At 49.4% G+C, this 25,121-nt stretch overlaps 1 protein-coding gene across 2 annotated transcripts; it reads right to left on the bottom strand.

The window, feature by feature from the left end:
* PITX2 (paired like homeodomain 2) lies at positions 1-19,744 on the bottom strand. Of its 2 annotated transcripts, XM_007098247.2 has the most exons (4): positions 19,529-19,744; positions 15,698-15,753; positions 3,697-3,902; positions 1-1,230 (listed from the first exon to the last, which is right to left on the bottom strand). In XM_007098247.2, the coding sequence occupies exons 2-4, from the start codon at positions 15,741-15,743 to the stop codon at positions 667-669; spliced, it is 816 nt and encodes a 271-aa protein (XP_007098309.1). In that variant the 5' UTR covers positions 15,744-15,753; positions 19,529-19,744; the 3' UTR covers positions 1-666. The 2 variants fall into 2 exon arrangements, with proteins under 2 accessions (XP_007098309.1, XP_042839966.1); XM_042984032.1 differs by lacking the exons at positions 15,698-15,753; positions 19,529-19,744 and adding an exon at positions 4,763-4,970.
* Between the last annotated feature and the right edge of the window lie 5,377 nt (positions 19,745-25,121).

Below are 25,121 nucleotides of genomic sequence, written 5' to 3'. Positions count from 1 at the left end.
ATGAAATAAAACACATTTTTTTCATATTTGCTGAAAAGTAAAACAATAATATTGTACGAAATGTTATACACAGGGTAGGTTGTACATAGCAGTTTCAGAAACATCATTGCATCCACCAGAGAAACTATTCTAAAACTGATATTCACACATTTTTATAATAATAATATGTTAGAAACATACAGTGTGGCATTTAGTATATACATTCCTTTGCTCACAAGCGAAAAATCCTAATCGCTTCTGTATAACATGCTTTATTTTAAAGCCTAACCTTTAAAAACACTGTTGTGAGAGTACTAACAACTGCTTTTTATAAAATTAATTTGACATTTCGATATATATACATCCTTTCAGTCATTTTAATGTTAACAATGCTAAACTTAAAAAATAACAAGCTTATAGTAATGTTAAAATGTCATATCCAGTCAAACATTTGTGTATGTCCTTGCAACTGTTGGAAATACTTTTAGTGAAAGATGTCAGACATTGAGGAAATTCCTTTGAAATCAAAGGAGCTCTCTTTAATTCAGTGGTTTCCTTTTCTCTTTATATCTTCTCTTTCTCTCCTTTTCTTTAGTGCCCACGACCTTCTAGCGTAATTCCCAGTCTTTCAAGGGCAGCATTGCCCCATCCGGCACGGTCCTAGGATCCCGGTGCTGTGGTTGGGGCTCACACTGGCCTGTCCACGGCGTACTGGCAAGCACTCAGGTTGGACGCCGGGTTCTGCACGCTGGCGTAGCCGAAGCTGGAGTGCTGCTTCGCTTTCAGTCTCAGGCTGGCCAGGCTCGAGTTACACGTGTCCCTGTAAACGTACGGAGGAGTCGGCGGCGCGTAAGGACAGGCGGGCGTCGGCACCGCGGAATTCAGCGACGGGCTGCTCAGGTTGTTCAAGTTATTCAGGCTGTTGAGGCTGGAGCCCGGAACGCCGGTCACGGCTGAGGGCACCATGCTGGACGACATGCTCATGGAGGAGATGGAATTGGGCGGGGAGAACATGCTCTGCGACGACAGAGGGTTGACGTTCATAGAGTTGAAGAAAGGGAAGCTCTTGGTGGACAGGGAGGCTGACGTGAGACCCTTGGCGGCCCAGTTGTTGTAGGAATAGCCCGGGTACATGTCGTCATAGGGCTGCATAAGCCCGTTGAATTGCGGCCCAAAGCCATTCTTGCACAGCTCAGCCTGCTGGTTGCGCTCCCGCTTTCTCCATTTGGCCCGGCGATTCTTGAACCAAACCTGGGGGTGGACGGCAAAGGAGCAAACAGATGCCACAGATCGGATTAGTAAAACCTTGATCACAGAAAGCACCAGAGGCCACCCATGTCCAGCGCGCGCCTGCGCGCGCGCGCACACACACACACACACACACACACACCATAATTTCCCCCAACCCCCACCGCCCCGCGGGCGGGAGCTGCCTGAACCGCGTCTAAAGCGAGGGAGGCCTGGCCGGCTGAGGCCCAGGCTCTGAACTGCGCCACAAACCCCAGTCCAACGCCTGGCAGCCTGTGGACGGCTTGTTCACTAACCCAGGCCCTCCTCAGGATCCAAACTCACTTACTGTAAAATAAACGCGGGGCAGCAGGTTTTCTGCCCAACTCTTACCCTGCCACCTTGCAAACTTGCTTCCATTCCAAAGCCACAGACACAGTGGCTATGCCACAGACACAGGCACAGGACTAGTGGCTAAGAGGGCACCAGAGGCCCGCGCTCTCTTGCACAGCTCCTCCCTCCAGTCTCAGACCTTCCCTGCAGCCCCCACACCACAGAACCCGTTCTCACAACTGGCGCCAGGCCGCGACCCCTATCCTCGCCTAGCAAAATAGCGAATTAAAAAGCAAAAGGCCTTCAGTCTCCTAAACTCCAAAAGCTTGGCTTGTAAATCTCTGGGAACCCAGAATGGGTCACTCTGCAACCTCCCCCTCCCTTCCTCCGCTCCTACTCATCCTCCACCCTCTCCAGTATAGGCCCCGGCTGCCAGCACTGCTCCCGCCGGGCCCAGCGGGTTTGCTTGGCTTTGCAGGCGTCGCCTGGCCCGTCAGTCCGGTGGCCCCGACGCAACCCTTCTCTCAATCCACATCGGACCCGCCCGTCGCCGCAGACTGCAGCTTTTGTGTATTGGAGCGAGGCCTGGCCCCAGATTTCAGAGCTGACATCGGTGATGTTTCACATTACACATCTCAGCCGGGCCCAGACGCCTAATCCGCTCTTTTCCCCCCCTTTTCCCTTTCATTCTCGATTTCCTTTTTATCCTCCTTCCTCTTTGCACCCGACTGCTATAAAAAAGCACGCTTCACTCCCACTTGGCTGGACACACAGCGGGCCTGGAAGGAGGCAGCCAGAAGGAGCGACAGCCCAGCGTGGTAGAGGCGGGGGACTTGGGAGAGACTCCTGGAAAGCTGGAGGGGTGGGAGAGGTCTTTTCAGAAGGATTCCAGAGAACCCACTGATTGTGTTTTTATTTTAATTAGTTTTAATTTCTACCCTAGGCCGTGTAAACTTTGCTCAGGCAAGAAGAGTACGTGCAAGGCCCGTTCCCCTGATGCACGGGAGGGCTAATCAAAGCCTGACCTTGCTCAAAACCACGCGGCCAGAGTCAGAGCTCTAGCTCTGTGCAGTTAAACTAAAACCATCTCCAACTTCATCCCGGCTCTTATCCACCAGCAAGGCCTCATACCCTACACAAATGCAACCCAGAGAGTACCTTCCTTCCCTCTGCTTTGGGAATGCATTTTGGTCTTTATTCTTTTCATCATTATTGCCATCTTATTGTTCTTTCATCTCTGCTTTAACTGGAGGCTCTATTTTTCTATCCAGAATTGTTTTGTTTTTGTTTTTAACAGCAAAGCCTCTGGATCTTGCTATGGGTGTTTCTGCTTCCAGAATCCTAACACATTTGGAGTTTTCCACTGACCAGCATAAACCAGGATGTTGCTACCGGGTAATTTATTTAACTTCACTTTTGCCAATCCATAAAGTACAGATTTGCTACAAAGGTAAGCCCCCCCCACCTTTAAAAAATAAAACTATTATCATTGGGAAGAAGGGTGTGAATAACAATCTCCTGAGAAAGATAAATAAACCAAACCAAAAAGTCTTTCTTCTTTTTTCTTTCTAAGAGGACTAGCAGGATAGTAGTTGTGTGTCAAAATGCTTCCGTGTATCACAAAACTAAGGGATAGGGTGTGGGAGAAACCTGAATGGCCGAAAACCGAAAAGACTGTGTAAGGAGGATGAGCCGAGTAGAGAGAAAGGGCCGGGCGAGCCTGGGGGGAGAAAGTTTCCCTAGGAGGGCCAAGCCTTGCTTGTCTCCGGTGGGTTTTCCTTGTAAAAGGCGCACAGGTTGGAGCCTGTTCTCGGCTCCTGGCCTGGGAGGGATTTTATTAGCACTCTTCCGGCGACCGCAAGCCGGGAACACAATGCCCTATGCAGGGGAATGCCACGCGGCCCAGTTCCGAAAGGACTCAGGGTAGCGGGGCAGTGAGCGGGTGCCGCTCGCGGAGCCTGCGCCGGGCCTGCAACCGCTGGTCTGTAAGGGGGAGCTGTAACCTCGCGACTGGGGCTGCGGAGAGGCCTTCTGCCTGTGCAAAGGCACACCGTGCCTTTCGGGAGACTGCCTTCCACACTCCCTCCGGTTCTAAGTGGCCCGCATTTCTACAATGCCTTCCTCCCTAGCCTTCCCAGGCTCCGTGAGGGGTCCTACCCGGACTCGGGCTTCCGTAAGGTTGGTCCACACGGCGATCTCTTCGCGCGTGGACATGTCCGGGTAGCGGTTCCTCTGGAAAGTGGCCTCCAGTTCCTGCAGCTGCTGGCTGGTGAAGTGAGTGCGCTGGCGCCGTTGCCGCTTCTTCTTGGACGGGTCTTCGGGGCCCACGTCCTCATTCTTTCCCTGCTGGCTCTTATCTTTTTCTGAAAACGAAACACAGAGAGGTTCCCGTCAGCAAGTCCCACCTGCTACCCGTGAACTCCAAATGGACCGGGCTGCAGAGGTCGCGGAAGCGATGGGCTGCCAGGCAGGGGAGGAGTGTGCGAGCGGCCTCTCCGGGCCGCGGCGAGCGCTGCGACTGTGGGGCGTGCAGACGTGAGTGTGGGTGTGAGCGCCCCATCTCCTCCCCTCCCCCAGCGCCGCACGTTTTATTTACATGTTTATCTCACTGTGAAGGCACATTCATTTTTACAGCCTCTTTCAAGTATATTTATACTCTTCTGCGCAGACACACCAAATTTTTTCCGGACACCTACACGCGCGCATTTTTCAGACCCCCACAGATCTCCATGCGGTTTCAGGAGACTAGTAAAGGTAGACTTTGGGATTCGGTGACCCACCCAAGTTCCTCTACCCTTTAGAAATACCGCCTCTTCTGCGGCATCGTTTCAGAAATACTTTTCTAACAAGCGGAGCTTTTCGGGAGCGGAAAGCGGAGAGAACAGACTCTGGGTTGGGGAGTCAGGGGTGGTGGCTTCTGAACGTCTTCGAATGGAGATGCTGGGATTTTTGTGACCCAGAAAACAAACATAGGGAGGCCAGGATAGGAATAGGGCAGGGAATGGCTCGCGCAGTTCGCCCCACCCCGGCGGGGCGGTCGAGGTAGGGCGAAAGAAACTCGGGGCCAAAAGAATCCCGGCTCCGGAAGTTCTGCGGGAGGCAAACTAAACGACCACTCCCACTACGCCTCCCCCTGGAGGGGTCGACTTCCTTGCGGGCGGGAAGAGCCCAGCGGCGAGGGGCGGCTGGACCCCGGTGTCCGCGGGGCCGCGCGGCGCCTTACCTGCGGCCTCGGGGCTGGAGGTGTCAGAGATGGTGTGCACCTCCAGCCTGTGCTTGGAAGAGTCCAGGGAGCGGGTCTGACCGGGAGCCAGTACCGAAGCCATGGCCAGCGGCTGGGGATGGTGACAGGAGGAAGACGAGGAGGCGGCCAACAGCTTGGTCCCTACTGCTCTGTGCTCCAAGTGCAGCGGGCCTTTCATGCAGTTCATGGACGAAGGAGCGCGCCGCCCTACAAGTCCTGGGCTGCCGCCCGGCCGTAGCCCCGTGGCCGCCGCCGCCTGCTCCGCTTGGCACTACACGCGCAGAGTTTCCGCGCTGTGGCCGCCGCGGGCAAAGCCAGGGAGCACAATCCCTGCTGAGTCTTTTTGAACCGAGCGGCCCCCGTCTCCTTCGGAAGGCTCAAGCCTTAGGGTCCGGCGGCGGAAAGTCAGCGGGCAAACGGAGACATGGGGATGTAAGTAGGCGGGCGCAGCTCGGAGCGTCTTTGGATAGCAGGCTTCCAAGCTCCAAAGCGAAACAAGAGTGGGCAAAGACCCCTTTCTTCCCTCCCTCCCTCCCCCACGTACCCCTCCAATAAGGAAAGCTAACGGCGATCGCGCTCTGCCCGCCCCCCGCGCGGCAGCCCTGACAGCAAAGTGTCAAGAGTGACAGGGACAGGTAGCTGATATTAGATCCCCCGCAGCGGCGGCAGCGGCTGCGGCAGCAACGCGGGCCTCTGGGCGCACCCTCCGTGGCACGCACACGCACACCCCCCTCGGGCCGTCGAGCTCGAGCGCGGCCTCGCAGCAGCTCAGCTCCCGGCACCCAGGCGAGCGACGGACCAGCTCTGCGGCTCCGAGCTTCCCTGTTGGCCTAACATCTTAAAACCAGAGGCGGGCTTCCTGGTGCCCAGACGTCACTTTGCCGCGGCCCTCCCAACGCTCCCCGCCTCCGCCTCCTCCCAGACCCTTCGCCCAGCGGGAGTGACGTGGCTCCGCACCAATCAGAAGGGCCCGAGCCCCCGGCGGAGGGACAGCCCTGTCTGCACCTATCAGCTGTGCGGGGCTGGGCTAATACCTCACTGTGCCCACCAAGTCTACACCGGCCGGCTCCCGGGAATTCTGCTCCGGCCCAGCCGAAGAAGATCTTGCTTTTAGTTCAGGCGGGGAGGCGGAGAGATGAGGCTGGGAGTAAGAGGCTCGGGAGAAAGGAGCGGAAAGGTCCAGAGCTGAAAGGTACAAGGATCAACATGGCTCGCACCCCTTCCTTTTTGTATCTCACTACATCCATTTCCAATCGAGAGATGCCTTTTTATCCCCCTTGTGTGGAAAGGGGGTATGCTACTTAAAACCAGAAAAAATTGAAAAACAGCAACACATCACCTCTCCGATCTTAAATTTTCCAAACAGCCTGTCAAGTGAATGCTGCGCTAATCTGAAGAAGCTTTATTTTAATTGCAAAGAAGACAAAGCCCTGAGAAGGCCGGCTAATAAATTAGAAATCGAGAAGCAAATGGACCCGTCAAAAGAAAATTACCTTGACTTTAAACGAACAACTGTTTGGCGGTTCACTCTGGATTTATACAAGAATAAAAAGTCGCCTCAGATCACGTTCTCTGTAATGCTTATTAGACCCCAGACAGAAAATACACAATAGAATAGAAACCCTAACCCAGCATTTTCAAAATGCTGAAAGCTTATCCATTCTACTTAGCGTTGATTAAGACACATATCCAAGATCTTTCAAATTCCTTGTACACTGTATTAAGCTTGTCCTAACCCTAGAGAGAGCCCGCTTTAAATTCGACTCTCTTGTTTACTTTATTATCAATCAGATTCAAATCCATAAAGCCTGCAGAATCAACAACCTTGAGCTAATTATATATAAAATGTGCTTTAATGAATTTCCATACAATTAAGAATGTTGCCAAATAACCACTTTCAAGGATATTTTTTTGTCATTTTCTTTTCCTAGAGAACTCAAGGCTGCTGAATCTTTAAAGTCCAAGCAGGCAGAGGCAGTAGAATGGGGGCGAAGGGCAAAAGCTAGGAGAACACTCAGCTCAGAAAAACCAAAGCTTTATTTATTTATTTTTTAAAAAAGAAAAAAGAAACACCTTGGGGACATACAACTCTTTACAACACTATTTCCAAAAAAAAAAAAATTAATTTCCAAAGGAATTAAAGAAATACAAACGTATCATTCAAAATAACTTTTGAAAGTCCTTTTGTCCTTTGCTTACTTAGGTCATGGGGAGAGCAGAAACTAATCTCTTCTGGGTTTCTGCATTGGTGATTGCTTTATTGTGGAGTTAGTGTTATCATCCCTGAATGTGTATTTGTTTGACATTACAGTCAATGATTTGTAACATCAGTATGAGGTATCTTCAGAAAACTCCCTCCTTGTCCTTGTTCTCCTTGTTCACAAGATTGGGAAACTTACTCAGTCTGGGGCAGAGTGGATGAGGCAGACTGCAAATTATGTTTGTAACCTATGTGTCTCTACTTTGCCGGGCTCTCTCTGCCAAACCCTATCTGCAACTCCTCCCCCATTTTAAACATGCTTGAAAGCTATCCAAAGAAGCAAATGACATTTGTTCTTCAGTTTCTACCCAGAAGTATCATCCCACTTTAAGAAAAATTTAGCTGAAAGGAGAAATTTTCTTTATAGTAAGCTTTAAAGCAGCATTTCTAGTTTTAACCTTTTATTCCAGTTCACCCCATTCCAAGCATACATACACCTGCTCAGAGCAGAACACATCCTCATGTGACAAGTCTGCATTAGCTGAGGCTCATACATCCAGCTATATTAGGTCCTGCAATCTTATCACTAAATTATACATATTACACCAGCAGCCTGTTGGTAAAGAAGGTTAAATTAATTTACATTCTGCTCATTATCTGGTGCTTAAATGACGCATTTTATCCCTGAGATTTGGCGGAGAATCTCCTCAGACCCCACAGCGTTTCACCGAAGACAATGCTCTTACATTTGTAGTGGTTTTTAATCTGATAAGACTCTAATTTGCTTAAGTCTTTTAAATAAGGGTTTTAAATGTTTCTAGCCGTTTTCTTATTGAATTTCCTCTAATTCCCCCAAGATCATAAAGTGTATGTGTAAAGTAAATATTTCCTCCCATTGCACTGCCAGCCGATGACCTATAACTAAGTCAATATGAATTCAGCTCTTTTCTGCCCAATGTGTTTACTAATCATATTCCAGTTTCTTTTTTTAAACCTCAGTATAGCTCCAGTCCCCAAAATAACACCCCCATAAAGCTTAATTTCATGAAGAGATTCCATCATATGAACAAATGATAAACTATAGTGAGTATACTTTCTTTCTTGGTATTAGTTTCTTTGAGATTCAAACCCCGGAGAGGCAATTTTTGGTGGAAGCTTTGGGTGTTTCTCACAACTCCTTACTCAGGAGAGCTGAGGAGCTCCACAGAAACATATAGATTTCTAAGCTCATCTCTCATTAAACCCACAGAATTTTGATTTAAACTCGGTGGCTCTGTTGACTAACAACTCTCATCAGGGCAGGTACACAAACGGGAAGACCTAGTCTCCAAACCAGCTTCCAAAGCGGCTGAAAAACCCCAGGGCGAGTGACAGCTCAACATAGTGCTAAAGGGTAGTAGAGGTTGGAAATGCTGGTGATCTTCAGGCAGCCTAAAAGCCTAAAAAGATGAGGAATCTTAAACTGTACCTATCCACTGCAAAGTCAAGTGGAGAATAAAGACAATTATCTGGAGATATCTGGTTAAAGTAAAAAAAAAAAACAAACATAACATAACCATGTCTATGTATCTATCTACCATCTATCTAGATAATGCACATATGAAATATATACCCCCCCCCCAACTCAACTGAGCCAGTAAGGCATTTCTTTGCATTTTTCCAACCAGAGTTTAACTCTCTCCTAATCTCCTAATCACTTCACACATGGTGAGATCGGCTGACCCCCTTCTCAGACCCAGTTCCATGGATGGTGGGAGCACACCAACATGAAAAGTCTAGATGGAGAAAAGCAAGTGAGTAATGGGAACCCCCCCCAAAAAAAACAAACAAACAAAAAACAAACCCAAAAACAAAACAAACAAACAAACAAACAAAAAACCCCAAACAAACAAACAAACACTTTTCAATGAAAACAGTGGTGATGATGGTCAGCAATTTAGGAGACTTAGTCTACAAAAACTTAATCCACTTAATATTGTGGGTGCACAGATATTGGTAGTATAGATAAGGAAGGGGTTGAAAGCAATCCTATGTATTTTGCAGGTTGAGCACTACCTCTGCACCCCCCACCTCTGCACAGTCTTCTTTAACTGGTTCTAGAAATCACTATGACTTCAGCCTCCATCACAGAAATTTCCAATCCAGAGAAATATCAGGATGGTCAGTTCAGGGAAGCTGGAGGTGCTGCAAGGCCCCAACGGAGGGCAGGGGTGGGGGGAAGGGAAGCCCAGTGCGGGTTTAGGTTTTCAAGTCCGAAGACATTCAAGAATTGTCTCAGTTGGGTTTTCTTTGCTTATTCTTGCAAAGCCAGACCCTTGAGGAGGGAAATGTGTGACACGGGGTCAGGCGTGTTTTGAGCTGCTGGTATTTGCCACCGATTACCAGTCTTAAGGTCTTATTTAATTTCACACTCTTTAGTGTTAGTTGCGCAAAGCCCCTCTGGCCTTCGCGAGGAGATTGGTTGGGTTATGCTTCCAAAGTCTGGGATGCGGGGTCCAAGTATGGACTTCAATCCAACCAAGCAATCCACAACTTTTTTGGGGGGGTGGGGTGGAATCTGTCTTCAAAGCTCACCTGTAAGATCGCTCATTAGATGTCTCCCTGCGCTGGCTGTCAGGCCTTAGAGGGGTGGGAGTCTTGCTCTGGCCCAGGCCAGTTCAAGGCCGAGGCGGCCCAGACTCAGCTCAGAGCCACGTGACAGGCGTGAGTGTGTGTGCGTGCGCGTGTGGTATAAGGCGCAGAGGTCAGATGGAGACCTTGCACCCCGCTCAAGAAGTGGCCCTTCCTCCCCTCCTTCTTCTTCTGCCTGCCTTTTCTCCGCACACAAACCAATCTGGAAAGGCCCCCTTCGCTGTACCCCGTGCTCCAGGCACGTAGCGGAAGCACCCAGACATTTAAACGTTACTGTGGTTGATCCCCTCCTACCCCATTCTCTAAATGGATTTAAAAAGTGCTGGTTTGTAAAAAGGGGCAGATTGTTTTCTGAATCAAAGTCTGTGCACGTACTGAGCAGCACCTACATTCTCTGGGTGTCTGCCAACGGCACCCATATTTTAGTCTCACACTTGAGCTTCGGAGTAACTAGCTGGGGGTGCTCAGTGTCGGGGTGGGAGAGGCACCCCCACACTGGCAGGTGAAGAGAAAATCGGGGATTAGCAGAGTCAGGACTGGTGGGGGATGCTGCTGAAATCATTAAACTCACGTGCTACAATGCCTTTTCACGTTAGTTTGTTAACACAACAGGTTTATTCCGAGAACGTTTAATCCCAGAAAACTAGTAAAAGTAGAGTGGTATAAATATGTCTTAGCAATGGGGGGGGGGGATGAAAATGAGATAGACACTAATATCCAGGTCCAGAGAGAACTGGAAAGGTACTAACTAAAGTCACTTTTAAAAATTGGATTAAAACTCGCCTTTTTCTCTTTTCTCCATTTCTCCTCTCTAGCTCATGTCTGTTTCCCTTTTCTATTTCTCTTGCTCTCCCTTCTTTCTGTCTTCCCTCTCCCAGACATGCTGGTAGCTAACATTCAGCATTAGTTGTCATGGTGACCATAAATCACATAAATCCAAAAATACCCACCTATAATCTGAGATGAAGCTTTTATTTCCCTAGCGAAATAATATTTTAAAAGCTGTCAGCTGACAAAAAAAAAAAAAAAGGAACCCACCTCATCGTAGTAACCCAAGTAATATATTACTTCTAAAGGTTTAAATTAAAATGCCATCCTGTTAAAAACATGGTGGAAGAATTTTGGGTACTCTTCATGTCAGATCCTCACAAGGAAGTCGACTCCACTGCTCCTGATCACTATTTAACACATATACCCAATTCTGCTGCTCATTCTCCTTCCATTAATTTCTTCCCACCCCTCTCAACTATCTAAGTCTGCACAGACTCTGCCTTAGGTTGTAAAAGAAAGGAGTCTCCACCTGGATCAGAAGGAGCTCAATCCTCTGCCTGAGCCTTTTGAGGACCTTGTGTATTGGTCCTCTGTTATCAATCACTTCCCCAAATGAAAGATGGGGGCTTTGGGGAAGAAAAGGTTCTGGTCAGGATCCAAACGAGGGTGACTTCCTAGAGGAACTGAGAAGAAATGCAGAGAGGACTGGTGGGGGCAAATGGAGTAGTGGAGAACTGAGCTGGGTGACCAGATTCAGTGGTTAAGCCCAGCCTAGGAAAGGTACCTGTATTCTCCCACTTCTGCCCTTTTCTCCAGAAAAGAAACTTTGCTATTTGGAGTCCCTGGTGGGGGAGGGGGGTGGCGGCCACAGTTGGGCCTTTTGTCTTCTACCTTGGGCTTGTTGTCTTTTGCCTATCTTTGGATTACAGGGTATTCGCCTAGATGAAGAGCCATTAATTACCCATTCAGTCAATATTAGGAAGACGACAAAGCTTTTTACATAGGATTAAGAAGACATCAGATTGTTCCATTAGTATATTCCTGCTCACGAATAAGCTTTCGTTATACATTTCCTTTTCCCTCCGAGTCGCTCTAACAACTGCTGCATATATTAACAGCAGGCGGTTTGGAATAACAACCCAACCAGCCTTATGAAACTTTGAGCGCACTTGGTGTCAGTAGCAAGGAACACGACATGTAAAAAGACTACCTCTGCGGGCGGGGATCCACAGGGAGTGACTACCTATTGCACAACTGGTACAATTTCCCCTGACGGGGAAAAAAACCCACAAAAGGCAGAGGCAGCTGCTGACAATAAGCTAGACTCGGTGGCGGGTGGAGTAGGATGGGGTGGGGAGGCAGGGGTGGTAGAAAAGAAAATGGAAATCCCTCTCCTTAACCCTGTTCCCCTCTCTCCTGGCTTCTTCCTCGGACCTCCTGCCCGTTCTGCAAGCCCCTGTCCCTTACCCCGGGCCTCACCAATGGCCCTCTACCCTTCTAAGCATCCCCTTTCTTTCTAACAACGCTCAGGCCCCAAGCACAGATGCAGGTACCACCACATCGCGTTTTGCAAGAGATGGTCTGAACCTGCTCTAGCTAGTTCCTTGTTAACATTAAAGCTGCTTCATAACGGTGAAGGGAAACCGGCTTATTTGCTTTCAGGGGGTACATTAGGAATCCACGTAGTATGTGCTCGGCAAACATTTGCTGATTGAATGAATGAAGGGTTTGCTGCCGCCAAGGCGGTGGGGGGTTATCCCGGGTTCTCTGAAGAAGACTGGGGCCAAGCTGCCACTGAGAGAGTGTGTCTCGGCTGGGGGCGCCCCAAGGGGCCTTGGGGTCCCCCTCCCAAGGGAAGGACGTCGGCACACGCCAGAGACCTTGGTGAGACTCTTTCAGCTCACCCATTTAGCCAAGGCTACTTAAAAATTAATGGCGTCTCTGGAGAAGGTACCCGCCCAAGTCTGGTCACCGAAGCTAGGCACCCCGACCACGGGGCGGCAGCTCTGTCCGATTTCAGCCCGGAATCCAGAGCCACCGCCCCGAAACTTTAAGGGTTACAGACAAGGGAGGATCGTTCCCCCCACCCGCCTTCCTGAAGGTCAAGAGCGCTTTCTGAATTCAGCAAGCAGGCTTTTTTGGGGGGACACTCAAAGCAAGGAAGTCAAGGATCTCTGTTCTAGGGGGACGTTCTCAGCAGACCTCTGAGCCTTCTTTCTGGGTTACAGCTAAACTTGCCAACTCTTCCCGCCTCCACTTGGATGCCTAGCCAGTCCTTTTTCTACACTCTCTCAAACCCCTGGATTTAGGGGTCTCCAGCCGACCTCCTACTCCACCTGCTTCAGGGTTTGAGCCAGGCCGTGGGCCAGCCCAATGGGTATCAAGGGGACAAAGATTCGCTTGGAAAGGAACGCAAGAGTCCCAGCCTTCCAGAGGTTAACCTTGTCTACTTGGGGACTGTTTTCAGTCTTTAACGAAGACACGGTGTTTTGGAGGGGTTGAGGAGAGGGTAGTGCCAATAATAAAGTACCATGGCCCCTTTTGAAAAAAGACATGCCATTGTAAACATTTTTTTTTCTTTCTGAAAGAAAAAAAAAGCTATCAAAAAAGGGAGAAAAATCTTTCTTTTCAAAGCAGGCTGTGGCCAGGGGTTTGCATATGACATAAATTAAATTTACTTATATTTAGTAAAGGGGACTCTGGCAACCTTCCTTGGAGGCACTGTAGTTTTGCTTACTCATGTGTGACATTTTTTTTTGTCTATTACATCCCTAAAAGCCAATAAAATCAAGATTTTCAGCATTTCTCCCTATCGCATGCCTCTCCTTAATTAATGGTATTAAACATGTTTAGGCAGCAATTTTCCTCTTCTGTCCAAAAGGTAGAAAACAGATTGTTGCCAATGTGGAGGATCAGTGCACTAGAATAATCCGGACCTGAAAGTTAATGGGTAAGGAAACAGTCCTTCATTATTTCTAGTTCTTTATTTATCTACTAATTATCAAAAGTAGATGCCCAGTGGCAACTGTGACAGGAACAGAAAGGACTCCCCGGCTGACCACGGCTTCTTGCCCACGTTAAGAGGCTCCCATCCCATCTCTAGCTTCCCCTCGGACGGGCTCCCATGGAGACCACCTGTCCTCAGAAACCATTCCTGAGGTCTAGGAGCCCTGGGTTGGGGTGGGGATAAGAGACGTTAGGCAGCTCTCCAGCTCCCAACGCATGGGGAAACGTCAGCTTCCGCTGGGCGATTGTCAGCCCGCCCGCCCCGCGCGAAGCGAGATTGGGGAGCTCCCCTAGTCTGGCCAGACGGGAACCCGCACGAAACATTTCTCCAGGAGTCATCGCTGTTCTTGATTTTTAACCATACCCCAAACATACTCCGGTCTAATAATTTATTTTTTACGACCGATTATCAAACAGAGGAAGAATTTAACACAATCTTAATGACAGAAATCACCCGACGTTATCTCTGCACGGCCCCATTTAACCCCATGGGGTTAATCCCGGACAAGTGAGCGTTTAACTAGCCCAGCGGGAGGACTCGCGATAGTGTGCAGTGCCAGGCTGCTTCGCTCCCGACCATTTTAGAAGTTTTACTTATGCAAATGATAATTTTCTCAGGTTTACCGGGAAGCACGAATGCAGGACCTTTGTTTTCTTCTTAGCAACACGGTTTGTTTATTTGGCGGGGCGTCCCAATTCGCCCCCCTCCTGCACGCATTACATTTGTATCCTTACACTTTAATCCGGAAAGAGGGGGTTAGGGGCCGAGGGCTGTGGGGGGGCTTTATCTCCTCACACTATCAAAGGTCAACAACTTCCTAAGGCTAGGCACTTGTTATTACAGTAGCCTGGAAAACCCGGAGAATAGAACAGTTGTTAAATTTGAATTTTTCATGTATTCCAAGGGAAAGCTTGCACACACGCGCGCGCGCACACACACACACCTAAAGGGCAAGTTTCCGTTTAGCAAAGGCCTGTGCAGTGAGTTGGAGACATTCTGGCTTTTACACAAGCCTTTGAGCAGCAGGGCCCCTTGACTCGTCCACAGTGAAACCAGCTAATCAAGCAACGACACCACCAAAACCCGAGGCCTTGCAACCTGCACAACAGGTAGGTTCGCGTCGACAGGGGCGCACACTTCATTACACCCTTGGCTGCGGCGCACAGTCGCTGCCCTCAGGCTCTGCGGGGCTCTAGTCAGCTCCTCCAACTCCCGGCCAGGCGAATCTTCGCCCTACGCAAGCCTCTGGTGCATGCCCTCCGCGGCAAACCCCGCGCGCACAAGCCTGGGCGGGGCAAGGCTGAGAGAGGCCGGGGCGGAGAGCACCCTTGGTGGTGCTACACGCAGTGGGACATGGCGGGCGACAGAGGTCGCTGTTGGACTACTTTTCCACGCCAGCTAGCGGCGCAGAGGTAGGTTGGGGTGTGCGTAGGAGATGAGGCCACAGGGAGAGAGCGAAAAAGAGCAAGAGGGAGAGGTGTTGGGTCTCAGGAGTGCAGTATAATTTTGGGGAAAGGAATTAACGTCCCTGGGACGGCTGCTTCCCGTCCCACACAGGGGCCAAGTGTCTAAGTCAAGGGGCAGGCGCGCCTGTCTGGCGGCCTAGCCTCGGTGCGCTGTACCCGAAGCCCAGAGGCCCAGAGGCGGGTGACCTGCGCGCGGCCTGCGCTTCGCTCCCGGCCTTACCAGTGGCGCCGGGATGCTGCCGCGGGAAGAGCTTGCTGCTGGCCGCCTCTTTCCGGCTCTCGGGAGAGTCTGTGAACTCGACCTTTTTGATTTCGGAGTCTTTGGAGAAGAGGCATTCAACGGCCGCCGGCTGCACGCCTGGGCCGCGCGCGCCCGCCCCACAAGCGGGTAGAGAGACGCCCCGGACCGCGGTGGAAAGAAGCGAGGGTGTTGGGGGTGGGGGTAGGAGGCAGGACGAAGAAGAGAAAGAGGGACAAAGAGCAAAGACCCAGTTAGAGGAAAGGGCGGAGGTCACTCGCGTCTCCCGGACCCTCTGGCAACCCGGAGCAGGGCGGCACATTCTTTCCGCGCCTCCCAGGCTGCCAGCGGCTCCCTCAGAGGGAGGAGTAGGCCCCGGGCATCGGGGCGCGGTGAGCGGCTCCCTCCCTATCCATACTCCCCAGTTCCTACCCCCGGGAGAGGCTGCCGGTGTCCCGGTTCTGATTCCCTTTCCGCCCCGGCTGGTCTCTCTGGGAAGAGCCCCTCGCCGCCGCCTCGCCAAGGGACCGGTGCCCTCCTGCCGCCCTCGCATGGTGCGGTGTCCCGTCGAGTGACCCCGGCAGAAGAAGCGCGTTCTTACCTAATTGCACACACGCCGACACTAGTTTGCGGCAGTTGGTCTCCATTCCCCGTTGTCTGCAAAATAAAAGAGAAGGAGGGTCGTGAGAAGCAGCGGGGTCTCCGAGCGTGCAGGGTTCAGTGGACGCTACCTGTAGGGCGGACAACTGCAAACTCGCTCTTAAGTGCCTACTCTGGGTTGGGTTTCGGGCGTGCTTCTCAGCCTCATCCCCACCCTAGCCCCTGGTCCAGAACAACTGAATGTTTACCAAGAGGGTGATCTCCCTCCAGAGTTGCGGTGAATGGGCGCAGGGGCTCTCGACGGATAAATCCATCATGTCCTGGGGGACTTAGGCTGTGGAACTACTCTCAAGGTGTTTATGTCAGGAGTTAAGAGCCCGTCTGAACACGGGGGCAACCTTAGCAGTTACAGAATTTGGGGGTGAGTGGAGAGGACTTTTCTGTGTAAGAGGTTGTGTGGAAGACCACCATTCAGCACAGGACTTTCGGTCAGTAGACGCTAAGTAAACATTTGTAGACTATCAGACTCAACTTGTACCTGCCCTAGACAGCGGCTTTCCTCGATTTTCTGTAATTCTGAAATGAACGGGACTCTCAAAGCTCTTGGCCTAGGGTACTCCAGGAGCGAGCTGGCTTCGGGCCTCTCATCCATCAGGAGCCACTTTTCCATATTTAGCCACACTTTTCCCTGGAGATACTCACCCGGCCATTTATTTACCCTAAACTAAGATTTAAGATCGCAGAGGAGGGAAACGAAGTGGACTGAGTGAGACAGAAGAGAACGGGGCAAAAGTCCGGAGGGTTTTCTACCCAGCGAGAACGTAGAAATAACTCTCAGAGAACGGCTGCCCCGATTCAACCCCGGCAAACCAAATCTTTTTCAAAATTCCAACCACAACGCAGCGAGCCAAGCGTTTAACGCGCGCCCCCTTTTTCCGCCACAGGCAAACCGGGAGAGGTGGGTGGCGAGAGGCTCTGTCCGGGTGGGTAGAAGAGCCGCGGCAGCTTTAAAGACAGAAGGAAAGAAAGAAGGTCTCGGGCTCCCCAGGCCCTTTGGATCTCGGTGCCTGCCTCTCTCCACGCTAACCAGGGTATGCCGGCGGCGGGAGGGCCCACTTCTCTGTGGTCCAGGGTAGAGGGGAGGAGCGGGCGTTGCCCCTTTGGCGCAAGAGCAGAGGCGGGGCAGGGAGCTGCGGGTCTGGCTCTAGTCTGGGTAGTGTTTCCCCGATCCTTGGCCTCTGCTGGAACAAGCCGAGCCCCGGGAGCCTCTGGCCAAGGTCGCCGCTTAGAGGAGGGGCTGCCCGGCGCCGCGGCGTGGGTGTCCAGGGGTTCCCCCCCACCCGCTAGCTGGGACGTGGGCGGGGGCTCTGCCGATCCTTGCAGGCCCGGGGACCCAGAAGTAGCAGTTTGGCGGCTCCAGATTTAGTGATTCTGCAGTAAAATCACAGGATTAGTCCCTGATTGAGATGTCTGTTCGTGAGATATTACAAAATTCATTATCACAGCTTTCTACTAACTCGATATGAAGTAACACAGATGGGATTTTATTAGTCCAGACTTCAAATGTTTACTTATGATAATTTCGGGGGAAATTTGCATGTCACCATCAATTCGATAATCTTTTTTTTTTTTTTTTTTTAAACATCTGAACTGGCTGCATTATTAGCGGGTAGGCGAAGCATTGCAGATGGTAACTGCAAATAGTTTTCATTTTTTTAAGAAATGAAATATACAAAAGAAAAAGATGGGGTCGCTCAATATTAAAGTCAGCCAATTATTACACATTCTCCCCCCCCCCTCCACTCCCAAGCTTCAGTGCTGAAGGCCAAACAAAGCAATACAAAACAAATCAAGAACTCTGCTCTAAGGATTGAAAAGAAGGTCAAGGCGTGTTCCTTAGCTCACTCCTAAGTGTCCTTGTGACTTGGGGATTTATTTTGCAGTCAAAATGAGCCGTGAGACCTGCATTTTTTTTTCTTCATATAATTACCAGGCCTACTGGACGAACTGAATCTAAATAACTGAGGGAGATAGTTTTTAAAAATAACCTCCAATTCCTGCCTGCTGATCCTTAAACTTGCCCTGTCAAGCAAGACAAGTCTTACTAGGCAAATTTGGCTGCAGGATTTAGGGGCCAGCCTCCACCACTAATCTCACAAATTAAGATGCGCAACTTTTCTTGATGGGAAGTCGTTCTCACCCCAAAAGTTCAAATCCTGGTTTGAACGTATATGCCAGGCAATCTTGTTTTGCCTAATTTGACTTTTCTATTGTGAGTATGCTAAAAAGCACCACATAGTTAATGAAGCATACTGAACCACACTGGCCAAAGCAGGCAGTAAAAGCCTGAGAAATAAAACAATTTTCTTAAAAGTAATTTCTGATGATTGCCATAAGAGGAAATCGCAGGAAAAAAATACAGTTCTAATAATTCCAAATTCTTTTACATTCCCCCCCTTTCCATTTTCTGTTACCCCGTAACAAAATCTTTAGTGGAAAGTTTAAAAATAAACAGCACAAGAACATATGTTTTAAATGAACTAAATTAAGGAGATTAGCCACTAAATTAATTTGCAGTGGGTAATCGTTTAAGGAAATTAAAATACTGCTTAACACAATTCTGTATTTTACCAGTTTAAGCCTTCTTTTAAACCAATTAATATTGATGCTTTAGGAACACTTGAAGACAATATGCTCAACTTGAGGAACAAAGCACCTGAATAATTTAAGTGTAGTTTTGCTGAGGTAAAGTAAAACATTCCATAAATGAAGTAGCTATTCACATTTTAGGGACTGTTTGATTATTAAAACCTTGTACACTTATTTTATGTTACACTAGTAAAAATCCTTATCTATTCTGTGCCGGTGCTTTGTTTCCTTGACATAATTGGTATTTGAATTTTAGATAAATTTCTTTCAAACTTATATTAAAACCACCTTTAATTCTTACTAATGGCCTAAGAACTGCAAGGAAATCTCTGTAAGTCAGATTAGTTTTCATAAAAATATTTTAGAATATATGAATGCCTGTGTTATTTTAATTCAGAATAGTAAAAGTTTTTTTTTTTTCATTTAGTTTACTTTACTAAGACATAATACACACACAAAAAGGAGTAAAAATCACACTGCCCTATGGTGGCTTGATTTCTGAATTATTTAGGAAAGTAAAGTCATTGAATTGGAATGAAAAGAGAACCATATTTCTCAGATTTAGAATCATAATTTTTTTCTTACTCGACAGTTGGAAAATAGTCCTCTCCTCTCTACCCATTTAAAATGTATCTCCTGAAGTGCAAGATTGGAGTTGACTGGTGATCAATTTAAAGGATTTATAATCCGAAGTAATTGTGTAAGCTTGGCATCCAGGCCTGGTTCCCAGGTAATTCGCTTGGGCCTGAGAGGTCACTAACTGCCAGTTAAGATGGAATCTTTTTTCCAATTGGTAACAATGGGAAAGGGGCTAATCTTCCAGTAGCTGAAACTTTGTACCCTGCCCTTTATCTTGAGAATGCTAATCCTCAGCCTGAGGATTTGTCCCTGCAGTGTTGGCACCGAGATTTAAGGGAAGATACCTCGTTTTAAATGCCAGCCGTGGTCTCGCTTCCCACTCGACTTCAGCAACCCCATAGATTGTTAGTGTCTGCGACTGGGGACGAGAGGAACAGGGCTTTGCGAGGTCTGTTTGCCAACTGAGTTACTTCGGGGCGGGGGGGTGGGGGGAAGGCAGCCCCAAGAACCACAAATCACCTACGGTGAAGATTCTCCAAAGTGGAACAAATTTCCAAACTCGCATTATCTCACATCCCTGCGGAAAGAGACGGCCTCCACTTACCGGCTACCGGGAGAGAGCTGCTGTCTCCGCGTCCCACCGCTTCCCGGGGAGACTTCCAGCGATCCGAGGCGCAGGCTGCACCGCAAGCGCCGGAAAGCCAAGCCCGAGAGGACTGCGGGGCTCCCGAGGGTGCCAAGTTCCGAGGGAGTCCACGGGTGCGCGGCGGCCGCCGGAACCTAGCCGTCACTGGCAGTTTCTTTCTGCTCCTCTCCAGCTTTCTCGCTCGGTCTCGCACTCTCTCTCCCCTCCCTCGCTCTCATCCCTCTCTCTTCCCTCAGCTCGGTCTCCGTGTGGGGAGTGACGTGACGTCAGCAGAGATTCCACCAAACTCCACTGCACAGTGGCGGGCGGGCGGGCGGCCGAGCCCGGCTGCGCGGCGGGCGTTCAAGGAGCGAGCACAGCGTTCGGGCGAGCGCGGGGGGAGCGAGCAGGGGCGACGAGAAGCGAGGCAGGGCAGGGAGGTGAGGCCGGCAGGCCGGAGACTCGGGGGCCGGAGGAAGAGCCCGGAGAGCGAAAGAGGGTTTAGGGGACCGGGCAGGGCGCTGAGACTGGAGCAGAAGAGCAGCAGGCGCAAGCACTCCCACTGTGGATGGGAGGATAGGAGGGGAGGGTGGGATGGAGCAGAACTAGGAATCTGCGCCGAACCGGGAGCTCTAATAAATCAGAGGTGGGGTGGGGGTGGGGGTGGGGGTGGGGAGGAGACCGGAGCGTCCGGGAGACAGAAACGTACTCTTGGGGAGCAAACCAGGACGGAGAAAGAGGAAGGGCCAGGGAAAGTGGCCCAAGAAATGGAACAAAGGACTGTGTGCATGGGTTTTGTTTGGGGCGAGGCATGTAGGGTGTGAGTACGAGAGTGCCTGTATGTGACCTTCTTTCAGGCCTGCAGGGTTGAGAGACGAGTTCACAGAAACGAGAGATTGCGGAGTGGGGGTGGTGGTGATGTGAGGGACGCACTGGAGGCTGGAGAGAAAGTAGGCGGAGTGGGGGTGAGAGAGGATGACTGAGGAGTAATCTGGAAAAGTGGGGCCAGCGGGGAGGGGGATGGTGGGGAAGAGGGCTGGGAAGGCGACAACCGAGACTAGTCAGCCGGGGAAGGCCCAGAGACTTGGCCCAGCACCGCCGGCCGGGACACCACGCCCGAGGTCAAGGCGGGTGGACCAAGCACGCTGCACCCGCTGTCCGCGCGCAGGTGGGCACGGTCGCGCACTGACCAGTGTACACGAAAGGATTGCTCTGGACGAGGTTCGGGCGTTCATAGAGTCTAGAATTTCCTCTGCTGTACCTACACTCAACAAGTTCACCCCGGGTCACGGATATCTCATTTTTTAAAATGACGAGGTTAAGGTTCCTGGCGAGCATGGTATTAAATTGCAAGGCATGGTGGTGGGGGTGGGAGGGGAAGCTACTCTCAAATTCACATTTGCTCTTAAAAATCGAAGAACACGTGAAGTTAGAGGAGTCATTTTCATTCGGAAAGTGTGTCTTACTTCTAAGCCCTGATTTTCCGATTTCTTGACTGGAGCAAGGCGTGTATTTTGGTAGCCAGCAGGGTGTTTTTGCTTCGTCCTGCCTTTGGGTGTAAGGACTATAAATATGATTCGTCTGGAAGACCAGGTGTGAAGGCTTCTGCCAGGCATACTAGACAAAGTTTGTTTTCAATTTCAAGGGCGTCCTGTTAATGTATGTTTTTGGAAAGCGTCGGAAAGCAGTCATAGGTTCCGGTTTGGTTTTCCCATCAATATTAATTTCTGCATAGGAACAAAATTCGCCCAGGCGCGCCATGAAAAAGCCCTCCCCTTTTGTCCTCAATAGAGAATAAAGTTCCTTCTAAAAGTTGTATTGCTCTTCCTCAATCAGGATACCAATTCTCTCAGTTCTAGGGAAATAAATGACTTGTTGGGAGAGCATGTGTGAAATACATACATCTTTAAAAAGCTTGGCGTTTAAAATAACCCAGGTCACCCTATAGGTGCTGGGCTTTCCCTGCATTTGGGGGCTGTCTAGAACGTGTTATGTGTTTTCTTGAATTACTCCGTGTTTTGAATTCATTTGAGTTAGCAGTAAAAACAGGCAAACAAACTTGCTCAATTTGTTTTGAGTGCTAAATCCCTTCACTTTGAAATAGCTAACAGTCGACAGATGGACTCATTTTATGGAAAGGGCTAGCCTCTTCAGCCACGAAGAAAACTGACTGAGAGATCTACATTTTAAAGCCATCTCTAACCTCTCCATAACATCCATGAAAACTCAAACTTTCTCTCTCTACCCGTTGGAGAGTCAAGACCGTTTTACTTAAAGGGAGAGAAGAGAGGAGGAACAGCTCACGTGCTGTTTTTATCTTTATTTCCCCTCTGTTCCTGAGAATTTTTATTTCTGGTTTTTGAACTCTTGCTGAATCAAGAAAATCAAATTCTTTCAACAAGTTCCACAACCGAAATCTAAAGTCACTGAAAACCAGAGAAGGTGGTCTGAGAAAGACATTTTCATCTGTATCCATCAACGATTTCTGCTGTCTCCCCACTCCCCTGAGTAATGGGTTAATGTCCTCCCCATTTTTCCTTTTCATTTTATAGAGATTAGGAGACGCTTCTAGCAGAACGACCTCCCTTCATCTGGTGGCGAAGATGAGGAATCTCATGGAAAAGTGGGAAAAGAGTGAGAAAATCAGAGACGGGAAGATTCAGAGACTTGCAGAGAGACGAAGAAAAGAGAAAGGGGCAGCGCTGGAGAGACGCGCAGATAAGCGCGTGCAACCCCCCACCCCCTTTCAAGATTCGGAGGTTTGCAAACCCGGGCTGGGATGAAGGGGCTCCGGGAAGCTCACGTTCCCCTCCCCACCCCCCTCCTTCTGTCTGGAGTCTCGTCCGCCAGAGGCTGGTTAACCCCAGTCCCGGCCGCCTCAGACATCGCGCTGAGCTTTTGGGTCTTCGCCTCGCCCAGCGCCAGTGCAGCTGAAGTGAGCAGCTGGTGGGAAATGCTAATGGCTCCTGGAGAAATAGAAGATACAGAATGATTCTCATTCCCTCCTCGAGTGTGCGGAAGGAGCTGGACATACGTTTCACGCTCCTAATCCTTCTTTTACATTTTTAGTCATACTCCTATTAAACAACTAATTAATGCTCAGAACCACTAGGGAATACATTAGGCATGCAGCGGAGAGGCAGGGTGCTGGGGGGCTACAAACCACCGAGCTGATTTAAGACACGGATTTCAGGTTTTTTCCTCGTCAGAGCAGAAATGAAAGAGTGGGCCGTGGCGATTGTATTTAGATTCCGATTACTTCAAATTAGAAGGGGGTGGAGGGAGCGTCCGAGCAAAGCAAGCAATTCCCTGCCCGGCAGATGTAAACAAGATTGTAGCATCAAAGGTACCAGCTCCTTAAGGGCCAGATCGCCTGGGCCGGGAGCCGGGGGTGGGGAGACACTGACCTTATGTATCTGTGAATTTCAAGGATGTTACACTTTTACGTAAACAACTCCGGTGGATCTCCCGGTGATCCCCAGTGAGAGTCACTGTTCTAGAATATCTCAATTTTTTGTTGTCCTCCGGAGCAATACCCCCTTTTTACTTTTCCAAACATTTAAACTATATCTAAAGGTAATAACCTTCCAGTAAGCCAACGCACTACATAATTTCTCACAGCCATTTTTTCTGTCTTTTTTGGTCATCTAATTTAATGGTGGGAGGACACAGGGAATTAAACATATGCGTCCCCTCCCCCCCCCACCCCCAAATCAGCATAAGAAGAGCGGTGTTGGCTAAATGGATTCGTAGAATTTTTAGTGAGATTCTGAATTATACCCCTCCCTCTAGTATTTTCAGACGGGTGACAACTGTTAGAACAAAAATCAAAGCATAGGGAGGACAGACAATTTTGTGAGCAAAGCGGGCAAAACCGAGGACAAATTTAGGATGACCTCCGCCAACTCACTCTCACCCAAGAGTCAGGATTTGGGAAAGGTACAGTATTATTTTAGAGCCCGCCCTGACGGGGTGCGTGCTATCATTTACTTTCTTCACTTTGGATTATGATCTCAACCCAGGCAAGCAATTTCCCCAGCTCCTTATCTGACAACAAGCGAGTATGTAAATACCAATGGCTAGAGATGTTTAACTGCCTCAAACGTTATTGATTTGTTGGCGGTTTTAGAATTTCCCTCCCCAGTCCAGGTCCGGTTTCGGAATTGTCCATTCGGGCGCTTTGATCCATACCCCCGATGCTACAATACAATAATTGTTTTTTTTTTTTTTTTAAGGAATTAAGATGAACCAATTGATTTGCATATAAATTAAAATTACTATGCGTTGCCTATTCCTGTGTTTTATAATCATTTCGAAATTAGTACTTAACCACTCGAGCTAAAAGAATATATAAATGTCTGTATTGACTCACTAATGAATTACCTAATTAAAACGTCCCGGGGATGCTGGGCTCTGGAAAGATTGTTAAACCGAGACATATTAGGGAAGGGATGAATATTGGAAGGGTAACAGAGCAGTGTCTGGAACTCAGAACAGAGTTTCCGGTGATTGCAAGCGTTAATTTTGGAGCATTGGTTCTTTCCTGTGGGTAATGATTTTGTGCTTGCTTGTAAATAAATGAGTTAGAAGGAGCGCTCTGGTGGCCGCGGTCACTCAGGCCCTTTGCTCTGGCAGAGACTGTTCAGCCCTAACCCAGCAGTGCTAAATCCTGGGAGAAGCTGGGCCAGCCCCGGAGGTGTGTGGACCCGCTGGCCGCCTGGCCAGTCTTCCCCTCTCCTCCTGCCTAGCGGACCTGCTGGCCAGCTGCGGCAGCGCGCTCTCAGCGCGCTCGGAGAGCTGGAAATACAGCCGACATTTAATAGATACGCTAACTGAGCACTTACCTTCGTCCTGAGAATAAGAATAAAAGGTAGCTCTTCTTAAGAGAGGCGGTGCAAAGGCACGCTAGGAGTTCAGAAAAGGCTGGCGGCGGGAAATCTGTAGCCTGGGGGCTCGCCAACAACCCCTTTCATTTCAAGCACTTATTGATTTGCTGTTGTCATCTTTGGCGACGCAGAAGGACACTTGAAAGAATTTCTGATGGGGCTCTGATCTGAGAAAGGAGGTGACCTGCCCAGGCTCTCACCAAATTCTTAATTACCACATCAACTGCTTTTTTTTTTTTTTTTATCCCCCACCCCCACCTCCTTCCCCCTTGGCAACTGAGTTTGCTTCCTCTTAACTTTTTAATTATTCAGAAACTTCCTTACCTTTCATTGGTTTCCCTTTTGCAGCGGTTTTCCATCCGCGTCTCTCCCCACCACCTTTCCTGTGGTAGGGTCTGTGTATTGATCCTTCTGACCTTTGGCACATCTGGGCCTTCCAAAATCTCTCAATCTTTTCAAATTTGAGGATGGAAGACTCCACCCTCTCCACAACGTGCACACACTCAGAGTTAGGAAGACTAACACAGACTGCCCTCCAACTCAGGGGTCTAACAGATGTTCCCTTTTCAGTTGTCTCTTGAAATCTGAAATGCCTGCCTGATTTTAACTCGGATACCCCTCTCTCGCCCATTCCTTTTCCAAATCAGTTGGAACATGTGTGCAAATGTGCCCACAGCATCTCCACC

The sequence above is a fragment of the Panthera tigris genome, chromosome B1 (genome assembly GCF_018350195.1).
Source record: "Panthera tigris isolate Pti1 chromosome B1, P.tigris_Pti1_mat1.1, whole genome shotgun sequence".
NCBI classification, from domain to species: domain Eukaryota; kingdom Metazoa; phylum Chordata; class Mammalia; order Carnivora; family Felidae; genus Panthera; species Panthera tigris.
Note: the sequence above shows the minus strand (reverse complement) of the source record. Positions and strands in the feature narration are given on the sequence as shown.

What these genes read in the sequence shown, in the direction of transcription:
- PITX2 (XM_042984032.1), bottom strand. Translation starts at nt 4,970, where the DNA reads ATGAACTGCATGAAAGGCCCGCTGCACTTGGAGCACAGAGCAGTAGGG. An exon ending in CTCCAGCCCCGAGGCCGCAG is followed by an intron (nt 3,903 to 4,762) that starts GTAAGGCGCCGC and finishes TTTCGTTTTCAG; the next exon opens with AAAAAGATAAGAGCCAGCAG. An exon ending in TTACGGAAGCCCGAGTCCGG is followed by an intron (nt 1,231 to 3,696) that starts GTAGGACCCCTC and finishes GTCCACCCCCAG; the next exon opens with GTTTGGTTCAAGAATCGCCG.